This window comes from Pipistrellus hanaki (assembly GCF_964339955.1).
Source record: "Pipistrellus hanaki genome assembly, chromosome: 11".
Taxonomy (NCBI): Eukaryota; Metazoa; Chordata; class Mammalia; order Chiroptera; family Vespertilionidae; genus Pipistrellus; species Pipistrellus hanaki.
In genome coordinates this window covers 22423338-22436321 of record NC_140513.1, presented here as the reverse complement: position 1 = coordinate 22436321, position 12984 = coordinate 22423338, and the positions used below count along the sequence as shown (strand labels likewise).

General features: G+C 45.9%; 1 protein-coding gene across 2 annotated transcripts in view; it reads left to right on the top strand.

Moving 5' to 3' along the window:
* Nucleotides 1-12984, top strand: part of INVS (inversin) — a 101796-nt gene that overhangs the window by 84226 nt on the left and 4586 nt on the right. For both annotated transcript variants that reach the window (XM_084899752.1, XM_084899753.1), the window contains 3 exons: nucleotides 720-985; nucleotides 1784-2501; nucleotides 12405-12634. In XM_084899752.1, the coding sequence (XP_084755878.1) occupies nucleotides 720-985; nucleotides 1784-2501; nucleotides 12405-12634 (1214 nt within the window). The remainder of the gene's footprint in view (nucleotides 1-719; nucleotides 986-1783; nucleotides 2502-12404; nucleotides 12635-12984) is intronic.

Here is a 12984-nt window from a genome sequence, read left to right as displayed (position 1 = left end):
AACAGACCCCTAAATACAAGCTGTCATGTAAGTTTAGAGCTGGAGGAGCTGAGTCTTCTACAGGAAGGGGACTCGCTCAAGGTCATATTGTGGTTATTGGCGGAGGCAGGACCAGAAAAGGTCTTCTACATCCCAGGGCAGGCTTCTCGCCTTTTAGCTGATCCTTCAAACGACTACCAGATTCTCTTCCCAAGGTGATTTTGTGAATTTGACTCCAAAGACTTCTTAAGAATCAGCCCATCTTGTGGGCCTCAGCTGCAAAAAAAGTAGGTTTGGGTCATTAGCTAGCGCTCTCAGGGGCAGGGTTGCGATCACAAGTGTGTTACAATCAGTTGTGAGGTGCTTTGAAGTTTTTTCGTATGATCATTAAGGTCTGCCAGTGGTCTTTTTTGTAGAGAAAATTAAAGGTTATCATGTGATTGTCATTCTCAGTCGTGTTCTGATGCACTTTCCGGAACAGGAGAAAAGGCTTGGGACACACACCTGGGAATTGTTCCCTGGTTGTCTGTCCTGTGTGTCTCAACAGGCTGACCTACAAGATTCTTTTCAGCTCCGTCATCTTACGAGCTGTAAGGCTCGGAGAAAAGACTGCTCTCAAAAATGTGAACCTCCAACTCCCTCCTGTGATATGGTAGCTCCTCTTAGAATTTAAATCTCACTCAGGTACCTTGTGTGGGTAACGTTAATTTTTTTCCTCTTCCTCTTTGGCTTTACTTCAGGAAGCGAGAGGAAGAAAACAAGCGAAGAGAGTCAGAACAGCAGAAGGGAAGGCTGAGTCCAGATTCCTGCAGGCCCCAGGCCCCTCCGTGTCTGCCCGGCACCCAGGCTGAGCCCCCCGGGCAGAGCGGGGGCCCCAGCAAGCAGCCTCCCGCCAGCCGTGCGGCCCCGAGCCCTGAGCGGAGAACCTGCAAAGGGTCTCCGGGCAGAGCCCCAGAGCGACACCTCTCCCCAGACCTGCAGGGAACAGACCCCAGGAAGCCGAATGGTAGGTGTATTGCCTTTGTTATCCGATGCCGACCTGTGGACTGTGGGCCCTTTTATGGGTGTACACATAGACCATTTACATTTAATGTACTTATGTCAGCACTTAAGCCTGCCATTTTATTATCTATTTTCTATTTATTTCTCTAGTTCTCATTCCTGTTTTTCTTTTCCCCCACTTCTCTTACCCCCCCCCCCCCCCCCCGGCTTCCTGTGGGTTACTCAAACTTCCTTTAGGATTCCATCATGATTGATCTATGGTGTTTGTGGGTAGATCTCTCTAGTTTCTGCAGTAGTTGCTCTGAGTGTCACAAAATGCATTAGTGACATGACAGTCTTTGGTATCAGCATCTTACCATAGAATGAAATGTGGGAACCTCCTTCCCTTTAGATGCCTGTACCTTCCCCACCTTTAAATGTCTTTGCCTGGAGTCAGATGGTTTTGTAGTTTTTGTTTCAATCAGGAAATATAATTTATAAAACTCAGGAGGAGAAGGATAGTCTATTTTATGTACCCATATCTTTTATTTTCTTGAAGACACTGTGGTGCTTTTAAAAAGAATGCTTACTCTACTAGTATTTTAACCAGCATTTCTAGGTATGTGTAGTGGGAAGGCTTTCAGATGATCAAACTACTCTTGCTAGCACTAGAAGTTAACCTTTTTACTAATCATAACCACCACTATCAAGGTAATGCTATCAGATGGGTCTGAACATTCTGTGTACATAAATGGGCAGACTTGCCCTACGGTCCAAGCTTTGAACTATAAATATTGTTTCCCCTTTTCCTTGTTTTCCCAAGAGACATCCAGAGAACCTTCTAAAGGCCGATCTGCCTGTGTCCACTTCAGCCCCGATGAAGGCCACGACGGGAACAGGTGCCCAGGAGTCTCCTGTGCTGAGAAGCCCAGAGGTGAGACCGTGGGCGAGCAGCACTGTGACAGGGGGAAAGGCTCCGGGAGGCAGCCCCCCTGTGCCAGGGCTGCTGGGCCCGAGGAGAAGGGAGAGGACGCCGGCGGGGCAGCTGCCAGCCTTCCCCAGCAGGACGGCCCCCGGAAGCCCTGCAGGCGGCATGACGCAGCCCCCAAGGTCAAGTGTGGCTCCCAGAAAAGGCGCCTTCAGGAGCTCCGAGGAGGAAGGTGCTCCCCAGCCGGTTCTAGCCGGCCTGGCAGTGCCAAGGGGGAGGTGGCCCATGCCGGGCAGAGTCCTCTCCACCATCGGACACCAAGACACAAAGGGACACAGGACAAGCTCGAAGGAGAGAGCTACTCAGACCCGCCCCGGAGGACAGAGGCGTTGAGGCCAGGAGTCAGGAAGGCGGGGCCATGCACCCCACCTGAGGACGCTCAGACGCCTAAGGAGACACATCCCGCTCCCGGGCCCCTCTCCGGGCAGAGCGTGAACATCGACCTTCTTCCTGTGGAGCTGCGGCTGCAGATCATCCAGAGAGAGAGAAGCAGGAAAGAGCTGTTTCGCAGAAAGAACAAGGCGGCAGCCGTCATCCAGCGGGCCTGGAGGAGGTGAGGAGAGTCTGTGGTTGTCCCACACCCTGCCACCCCTGTGCTCGCGGGTGTTTCCCCGGGAATTCTGTGTGCTGGCCGGACAAGGCCAATTGTTGAGCCAAACCGTGAAATTCCCACCTGTAGACCCCAGTCATTCACACTGGATACGCTATTTGGGTGTTTTTGCCAAGAAAGAGAGGAAAGCACACAGGATTGCGTGGTGTAAAGAAAAGAGTCCTCGGGGGATGGTCTCACAGGTGATCGGACCTTGGGCAAATCGCTTGGCCTCCCTGACCCTCCGTTTCCTCACCTGGAAATGGGATTGAACAATGGCTGCACCTGTCCTGTTATGGGACAGATTGTCGAATGAGATAATGTGTGCTTCATGAATTCTAAAGCCACACACACACAGATATTTTCTTTTTCTTTTTATGTTTTTACTATTCAGGAATTAGCCATTCCCCAAATAAAAACTAGGGCCTGGATATAGTCGATTCAGTGGCTGAGATGATAAAAACCTGCGTTAGCGTCTCTCACGCTCAGAATGCAGAGTGGGTGTGGGAGAACGGGTGGAGACCTCCTAACATGCTGAGTCAGACGCCTCCAGGGAGTCCTTTGCTGCAGGGTTTGACATATTTTGGACTCTCCTTCATATTGCAGGCCCCCCTGGGGCCCAAATCCTGCCCAGGTCTTACCGCGCTGGCCAGTGCCCGGGGGCGGGCTGGGCGCCGGCTCCCACAGGTGGGAGTCACGTGGCCTCCCTCTCCACAGGGAGGAAGGTCGATGGAGGAACAAAGCAAGCGAATCACTGAGCACAGGTGTGCCACATATCAACGCGCCTGTCAGGAGATAAAAGGGCCCGAGCGCACCCACCATTGGCGGGGGAGGAGAAGAGTAGTGAGGGGAGCGGTTATTGTGAGGTCCAGGCGGGGAGAGGCCCCACGGTCCATGGTGCCAAAGCGGCCTAAGGCAGAGCCCTTGCTTGCACAGCCTTTGCTATACTTCGGGATGTCTGTCCGAGGTCTGGGCTGTTTACAGGGTCGTCTTCCAGCCACACAGGGCTGAGGGTCCCCATTTCACACATGAGCATGTGGTCTTAGAGAGGAAATGGCTTGTCCCAGGGGCGCGGGTGCAGCACATGGGGCTGTGTCTGACTCAGGGCCCAGGGCCTTTCCCGTACTTTGGTGGTAACGGTGGGGTTTGCGTGGTCACAATGAAGAAGGCGGCGGCAGGCCTGGTGCTCGGCATCCCGGAGAGGCCGGAGAAGGGTGCCTGGGTGCTCACACTCGCCAAGGTAACGTTGCTCCGGGGGATGTTGTTGTTCATTCTAACCGTTGGCATTGGCATTGAGTGGGCACTTGTGCTGGGCACTGCGCTGAGCTTTCCTTGTACCGTTAACTCACCCAGTCTTCACAGTAATGTTGAGAGGTGGGTCCTCTCCCCGCCCCGTTCCCCATAGGCCGACACTGAAGCGCTGCCGGTCCTCGCAGAGCTTCAGGCGCCCGTGCCGGCTTGGGCTCGGGCTGCCTCTGAAGCCACAGGTGGGAGCTGGCCTTGCTCCTCTGCTTGGGAGCTCTGCCAGGACCTGCCCTGCTGCTGTCTGAGAGGCAGGTTTCATTAGGCATTTCAGCCGAAACCTGGGACCTGAACGAGCCAGCGGGTTTTGCACCACGCCATGCCCCGAGCTGCTCCCCCGCTGACATGCCTCCCTCAGACTGGCCTCTGGCTCCTTTGAAGAGTCGGAAGCTGACAGGTCCTGTCAGTGTGCCCACAGCAGCAAATGAGCTTTCAGTCATTGCCCCCGAACAATGGGCTCATAGTCTGGGCCCCCCGGGGAGGCAGCCCCCCTCTGTGCAGCCTGAGCCCTGGGCATCAGCTCCCACAGGCTCCTGGGAAGGTGCAGGCTGTGGGAAGCCATGTCTGGAGACAGTGAAAACACTTCCACTGATGCTGGTGTGGCCTCCACACCTTTCATGGAAAGGACAGGAGCCCAGAGTGCTGTCTGGGGGCAGTGCAGTGCAGTGTGTGGCGCCGCCTGACCTCAGGAGCCCTCGGGTGGACCGGGAACGGGGCTGGCCCAGAGGCTCCGTCACTGCGGCTGCTGGTACAGGGGGGCGGTGTGGAGGGAGAGAGGCAGGCTGCGGGGGGTGCCAGGATGGGGTGAGAGGTCGAACCCCAGGGCCCAGAGGAAATGAAGCTTAGCCTCAGTGAGTTTTATTGCCGGTCAAGCCTTGACTGTTTTGAAGATTGAAGCCAGATACGGGACAAGCCAAGCTGGGCTGGAAAGTTGCTGTAAAACACTTCTTTGTACGCCAACACGCGTAAGGCACCTTTCTGCCCGCTCTTTGCCAGCGTGTGCTGAGCCCTATCCAGCAAGGGGAGGCAGGCCAGGAGAGCCCTGAGCCCGGGGCTGAGAGGAGTGGGCATGGTAGGCTTCTCAGCCACCAGGAGGGCAAGCTCTCCTGGAGAATGGGGCCCCTGGGCCGTGGGGCACGGGCCCAGGCTCCATTCGGAGTAGGTTAGGGGAAGCTGTGCCCCCTGAAGGCCGGAGCCGCTGCCACTTCAGCCAACACCTGGGCTTCCAGGAGTCCTCTGCCCGGAGCACAGAGGGTGTGCGAGACACTTGGCATCTCAAACAGAAGGGACTGAGCTGCTCCTGGTGCTGTGCCGTAACTCCCGCTTGTCTCCTCAGCTGGCTTTTTGGAGGTAGTGGTACTTCCTGTGGTAGAGGGATGGCATGGTTTGTCGCTCCAGGTACAGACAGACAGACCTGTAGTTTGACTGAAATCAGCCTTTCGGGGCAGGAGAGAGGGGCTGCCCCAGGCGCTCCAAGGAGCTTTTGGGAGACTTGGGAAGGCCCTTGCCCATTTGGTGTACCTTGAAATCAGCCCGGGGCCTGCCCCACTGCAGCACCCTGTGGGCTCAGCAGTAGTCAGTCAGCTACAGAGAAGGAAGACAGCAGCTTTCCCCGCGAGGCTCCAGAGCAGCTGTGTTCAATAGCAAGTCTGGGTGTGCATGGATGAACACCGTCAGATAACACGAGACATAAATATAGCCTTTACCTGTATCACCCCAGGCTCTACAGATCTTAGTAAAATACAGCTCTTACCTGAGCCACCATTCTTAAGAACCAGTGTGAGTGCCTTCCAGGAACAGTACAGGCCAAAGTCCTCACCACACTTAGCTGTTGGACCACAGAGCACTGAGTTTGAATGTTGGTCTATCCCAGTGGTCGGCAAACTCATTAGTCCACAGAGCCAAATATCAACAGTACAACGATTGAAATTTATTTTGAGAGCCAAATTTTTTAAACTTGAACTTCTTCTAACATCACTTCTTCAAAACAGACTTTCCCAGGCCGTGGTATTTTGTGGAAGAGCCACACTCAAGGGGCCAAAGAGCCGCATGTGTCTCTCGAGCCGCAGTTTGCCGACCACTGGTCTATCCTGACTCTAGCTGTGCGGCCTTCTACAAGTTACTCAGCCTCCCCACCCCAGTTTGAGAGAGATAATTGACATACACTCTCTAAGTTAGAGTGCTACATAGTTAGCACTCTCTAAGGTTAAGGTGTAAAGCACAGTGACTCAACTTACATATATTGTGAAATGGTTACCATAGTAATGTTAGTTACATCTATCTCATTTTTTTAAAATGGAGAAGATTTTATTTCCTTGTGATGAGAACTCTTAAGATTTACTCTCTTAACAATTTTCATATTTTCCAAAAAGCAGTGTTAGTTACCATGTTTTATACATTACAACTCCAGTACTTACTTATAACTGGAAATTTGTACATTTTGACCATCTTCACCCAAGTTTCCCTCCTTCCACCCCTTTCTTATAGCCACAAATCTGATCTCTTTTTCTATGAGTTTGATTGTCTTTGGTTTATTTTTAACACTGCACAAATGAGATAATACAGTGTTTGTCGTTCTCCGTCTGATTTAATTTCACTTAGCTTAATGCCCTTAAGTTTCATGCATGTTGTTGCAAATGATAGGATTCCCTTCTTTTTTATACCAGAATAAATTCCATTGTTTTTGTCACCTCCTCCTTCTTTCATGTGTCAGTGGACACTCTGGTTATTTCCCTCACCTGACTATTGTAATGCTGCTGTGAACTTGGGGTGTAGGTATCTCTTCCACATACTATTTTAATTTCCTTAGTTATATGTGCAGGTATGGAACTGCAAATCACATGGTAGCTCTATTTTTATTTTTTGGAGGAACCTCCATATTGTTTTCTCTAGATAACAATTGTACCAATTTATAATCCTACCCACTGTGCACGAGGGTCCCCTTGCTTCCACATCCTCACCAGCATTCATCTCTTGTCTTTTTGATGCCTTTTATTTATTTTTTGTCTGATTTCTGTGGCTAGGACTTCCAGTACTATGTTGAATAGTAGTAGTGAGAGTAGGCATTCTTGTCTTGTTCCTGATATTAAAGGACTTTTTTTCATCCTTTCAACATTGAGTTTGATGTTAACTATGGGCTTCTCATATATGGATGGTCTCTATGATGTTGAGGTCCATTTCTTCTATACCTGATTTGTTAAGGGATTTTATCATACAGATAATTCCGTTCTGTCAAATGCTTTATCTGCGTCTTTTGTGATTTTTTTTTTATTCTATTAATGTGATGTTTCACATTGATAGACTTATGTATGTTGAACCATCCTGCATCCCAGGGATAAATCCCATTTGGCCAGGAGGAATTATCCCTTTAAGTGTATTGCTGAATTTGGTTTAGTTGTATTTTTTGAGAATTTTTTTATCTTATGTTCCTCAGGGATATTGGTTTATAGATTTCTTGTAGTGTTCTTTTTTGGATTTGATGTCAGAATAATTCATGAAGTGAATTTGGGACTCTTCCTGCCTTTGAACTTTTAGAAGAGTTTGAGAAGGATTGGCACTAATCCTTTTTATTTATTTATTTAGGTTTTTTTTTTTATATTAATTTATCCTTTAAAATTTTTTGACATTAATCCTTTTTAAATGTTTAGTAAAATTCATCAGTGAAGCCATTTGGTCCTGGCTTTTCTTCATTTTTTATGACTGGTTCAGTCTCTTTACTCATTACTGGTCTTTTCAGATTCTCTATTTCTTCCTGATAAAGTCTTTATAGGTTGTCTACTTCTAAGAAGTTTGCTGTTTCTTCTAGGTTGTCCAGATTGTTAGCATCTGGTTGTTTATAGTAATGGCTTACGATCCTTTGTGTTTGTGGTATCAGTTATAACAAGTCTTCTTTTTCATTTATAATTTTGTTGATTTGGATCTTCTTTTCCACTGGTTATTCTAGCTAATGGTTTATAAATAATGTTTATCTTTTCAAAGAATTTTATTTTCCTGTTCTCTATTTTATTTATTTTTGCTCTAATATTTATTAATTTCTTTCCTTCTGCTAACTTTGGGCTTTCTTCTTTTTCTAATTCATTAAAACATGCCATTAGGTTGTTTGAGATCTTTCTTAATGTAGGCACTTATTGCTATGAACTTCCCTCTTAGAATTGCTCTTGCTACATTCCAGAACTTTTAGTATGTTGTTTCCATTTTTGTCTCAATTTACTCCCCCCCCCCTTTAATTTCTTCTTTGATCCATTGATTGTTAGAAGAGTATTGCTTAATTTTCATGTATTTGTGAGTTTTCCTCATTTTATTGATTTCTATTTTTATACTATCATGGTCAGAGAAGATACTGGAAAAGATTTCAGTCTTCTTGAATTTGGTGAGATTGTTGTGGTCTAACATATGGCCTATCCTAGAAAATGTTCCATATGTGCTTGAGAATGTGTCTGCTTCTCTCGTCAGCTAGAATGTTCTGTATATCAGTTAGGTCCACTTGGTCTACAGTGCTGTTCTAATCCACTGATTCTGTATCTGAATGATAGATCCACTGTTGAGTGTAGAGCACCAAAATCCCCAGCTATTATGGTTATTTTTTCTGTTAACTCTGTTAGTTTTGCTTTATACACTTAGAGGCTCTGATGTTGTGTGCATATTTAAAATTGTATCTTCTTGCCGAAACCGGTTTGGCTCAGTGGATAGAGCGTCGGCCTGCAGACTGAAAGGTCCCGGGTTCGATTCCGGTCGGGGGCATATACCTTGGTTGCGGGTACATCCCCAGTAGGGGGTGTGCAAGAGGCAGCTGATCGATGATTCTCTCTCATCGATGTTTCTAACTCTCTATCCCTCTCTCTTCCTCTCTGTAAAAAATCAATAAAATATATTTTTTTAAAAATAAAATTGTATCTTCTTAAATCCTTTATCATTATTAGTCTTTTACCATTTTTAAAGTCTGTTTATCTGACTCTATGTGAGTGTAGCTACCCAATAATTTTTGAGGGGTTATCATTTGCTTGAAATATCTTTTTCCATCCTTTTCACGCTACAGTTTATCTTTTATAGGCAATATATTGTTTGGTCTTGTTTTTGTGTTGTTTTTAATCCATTCAGCCATTCTCTGTCTTTTGACTGAAGTATTTAGTCCATTTATTTTTAAAGTAATAATTGATGGATAAGGACTTCTTATTGCCATTTTGTTCATTGTTTTTGGCTGCTTTGTAGATTTGTTTTTCCTTGGTTGTTTTTGTTTTTTTGTATTGTTTTGGTTTTTTGTTTTTATCCTTCTGTCTTTTTTTTTTTTTTTTTTTTTGCTTTGATGCTTTTTGGTATCAATATGCTTTGCTTTCTCTATGTTCTTTTGTGTAACAAGTACAGGTTTTCCCTTGTGGATACCATGAGCCATTCATAGGATATCTTATAATTATAACACCCTATTTTAAACTGATAACAATTTAACTTTGATAGCATTCCTAAACTTCATACTTTTACTCCCCTGCTTACATTTTAAGTTATATCACAGTTTACATACCTTATATTGCATTTCCAATAACAAATTATTGTAGTTATGGTTATTTTCATACATTTGTTAACTAGAGTTGTAAGTGAATTATATACCATCATTACCATATTACAGAATCTAACTTTGATAATGTTAACTATAACCAGTGAGTTTTATATTACCTTCTTATATTTTTATGATGTCAATTAGCATCCTTGTATTGCCACTTAAAGATCTCCCTTTAGCATTTTTGTAAGGCAGGTCTAGTGGGGATGAACTCCATGAGCTCTTGTTTATTCAGGAAAGTCTTTATCTCTAATTAATTTCTAAAGGACATTAGAAATTTACTCTTTGCCAGGTAAAGAGTTTTTGGTTAACAGTTTTTTCCTTTCTACTTCAAATATACCATCTCATTCTGGTTTCTTAAAAGTTTCTGTTGAGACATCTGCCAATAGTCTTATGGAAGTTCCATTTTACATAACTTATCTTTTTTCTTGCTGCTTTCAAAATTGACTTTTGGCAATTTAATCATAATGTGTCTCAGTGTAGCCCTATTCTGGTCCAACCTATTTTAAGGTCTTTGGGCCTCATGAATCTCTTCAGGGATTTGGGAAGTTTGCAGCCATTATTATTTTAAATATACTTTGTCCTTTCTCTTTTCCTCTTGGAATTCCTATATGTAGATACTATTTCTTTTCATTGTGTCCCATAAGTCCTGCAGGATTCCTTTTACTCTTATTTTTTCTCCTCTGACTGGATAATTTCAAATGTCCTGTCTTCTAGATCACTTTATGGTCAAGTTTGCTTTCAAATTCGTCAATTTTAACTCAATTCTCAAATTTTTCAGTTCAGTCCTATTTTTTATGCTAGGATTTGTTTGGTCCCTTTTTTTGGTGGTTTGTATTTCTTTTTTGCATTTATTTCCATTTGGTTTATGCATTGATCTTCCTATCTTCCTAATTTCATTTAGTCGCCTGTGTGTTCTTATAGTTCCCTAAACTTCTTTGATATGATTATTCTGTATCTTTTGTCTGACTGTTAATAGATCTCCATTTCTTTAAGGTTAGTTATCAGAGTTCTTTTAGTTTCTGTTGGTGGCGTCATGTTTACCTGATTTTTCCTGATTTTTGATTGCTTAAGTTGATATCTGCACACTTGAGTAAGCAATTTCCTCCTTTTACAGGTTTGCTTTGACAGAGACAGTTCTTTACCAGTCGGCTCAGTTGAGTTTCTGGACATGTCTGCTGGTTAAGTTCTTAGGCAGTTGAAACTTCCTGTCTCTTTTTAGACAAGGCCACTGCCCAAGTGCTGAGGGGGAGAGGCATAGGTTAGCTAAGAACAGTTGATAGGGCTGCTGGCTTGGTTCCCTGCCCAAGCAAAGCTGTAGGATGAGTTCCGTGGTTGCATGGGTTCTCTGTGTAGGCTTATAGTCATTTGGTACTCTACTTAGCAATGAATTGGCTTGTCTTCCTGGCACAAAAGCAGAACAGGCCTCAGGGAAGACTGTACACTGAATTCTCTGACCAGCCATGGCCACCGGTCTTAGTTTGCAAAGGGAGAAAGCCACAGGCTGTGCTGTTTGCTCAAGTACCACTGTAAGGTTTGCTGGATGGGCTATGCAGGTTCCTCTGCTCTGGTTAGATTCCCTGGTAGGGGAATGGCCAGGCTATAAATTACTTTCCCTGCCCAGGCATAGTGGGAGAACTGATCTCGAAGGGCAGCCAAGGCTTTGTTTGTGATCTTGATTCAAGCCAACCTGCTCCCCAAGTTCCCTGGAGGAATGATGCTATTGGCCTTTCTCTGCAGGTGATCAGCTCTGCCTGCCATACTCTGAGTGCTGCTGGGCTGTGCAGCTTCCAAGTGGTCTGGCCACCATCTCTGATCAGGCAGGGCCAGGTGCTGTAGTCAGCAGTGAGTGCAGCTTTAACTGCCTGGGTGAGGTCAAACTAGGTTCCAGCAACTCTTTTAAGGGCTTGAATCAGACCTGTATCCTGAGTTCTCTGGTCAGACTCTATCACCATCTTGGTTCTTCAGATCAGCAAAGGCACTGGTTGGGACTACTACTTGGATGCTATAGGTAGGAACTCAGTCTGTAAAGATCCATGTGCTGGTTGTTGTAGGTCCCTCCCCTATTCCGTGTCACAGATTCCCCTGCACTCTTCTTGGGGAAAGACTGGAATGGGGGCTCCCAAGAAGCAACCCACAGTGCTGGGGAGCTGGATGTCTGCTCTGGCTTCTCTTTTCCTACTGGAGGAGCTGTAGGCTCAAGGTAGACCTCTCAGCAAGATGCTGCACTGAGCAGGGGGAAGGGTAGTGCTGTCCTCTTACCCTTTTAATGGGGTCTGCCTTGGTCTCGGTGGTGCAGGGGGTTCCTCAGCTGCTAGATCCTAGAAATCCTTTATTCAAGGATTTGCTCAGTGGTCTCTTGTCCATGAAGTTATTAGTTGTTCCTTTGATGAGGGAGCGTGAAGTCAGGAATGACCTAAGTCACAATCTTGGTAATGTCACCTCAACTCAGCCTTTATCAGACTCATGACATCTGCCTCACAAATTTAGTTTCAGGCTTAATCATAGGGAGAGCGCCTAGTATACAACAGGTCCTGAACAAATGTTGGCCTTTTCCCGTGTAGCCCAGCCTTCCAATATCATTCCCTCACTAATACACAATGCTTCGGACACATCTTCTTACTGACTTTCCTGTGCAAACGCTTGTATCTCTCTGTTCATGCCAATTCTGCTGCCTAGAAAGCCCTTTTCTCACTAAGTAACTACTCCTCCTTCAAAACCCCCAGCCCAGCCAAATCACTATCCATCCCACATGTCTCATGCCATCCAGCTCCTTGCTCTCAGACTTCTGGCCTATCCCATCTTGAAGGCAAGGACTCATGGCTTCCTAATTCAGAAACTATTCAACAGGGGGGAAAAAGCAGAATTCAACATTGAACATACTGCTACTGAAATTAGGAATGGAGCTTAAAAGATCTCCCAAGTTCAGCAAATACTATTCCTATAGCTTCTAGGAGCCTTAAAGAAATTTAGTTTTCTCAATACTGTGATCTTCCCTTCTCTGATCCCACCAGCTACCAGCTCAGGAAGCACCTGTCCCACCTTCTGCATATGAAGCAGCGTGGAGCCAGAGATATGGACAGATGGAACCGAGAATGCATGGCATTGCTCCTCCAGGTTTGGAGAAAGGAACTGGAAATAAAACCCTCAAAAGCCACTGCATTAAGCAGGACCACCAAGAATCCACCCAAGAGCAGCTCAGGCACCAAGTCTACCAGGCACTCAGTGCTCAAGCAAATCTACGGTAACTGTCCTTCTAGGCACTTTGTAGTTTACAGGAAGCACCCCCCAGCATGTCACACCAGAATCTAAAAAGGGATTTAATTGCATTGGGCAAACCTTCGTTCAGGTAGAAACTTGATTGTATTTCCAGTCACCAAGAGAATCTCAGCACATTTAGTGCCACCCTTCCAGAAATTCTGGATTAGAATTGGTTTGAGATGAGGCATTCTGGCATCTCAGCCCAGAAAGCCTTCTAGCCTAAAGCTCTTCTGCTGGGTTTCATAACTAAAACCTCTTCAGGCCACTACTTGGGTCTTCCCCTTACATTACCAATTTGGAGGACTCCAAGCACCTGCCTGCCTCTCTTTGACC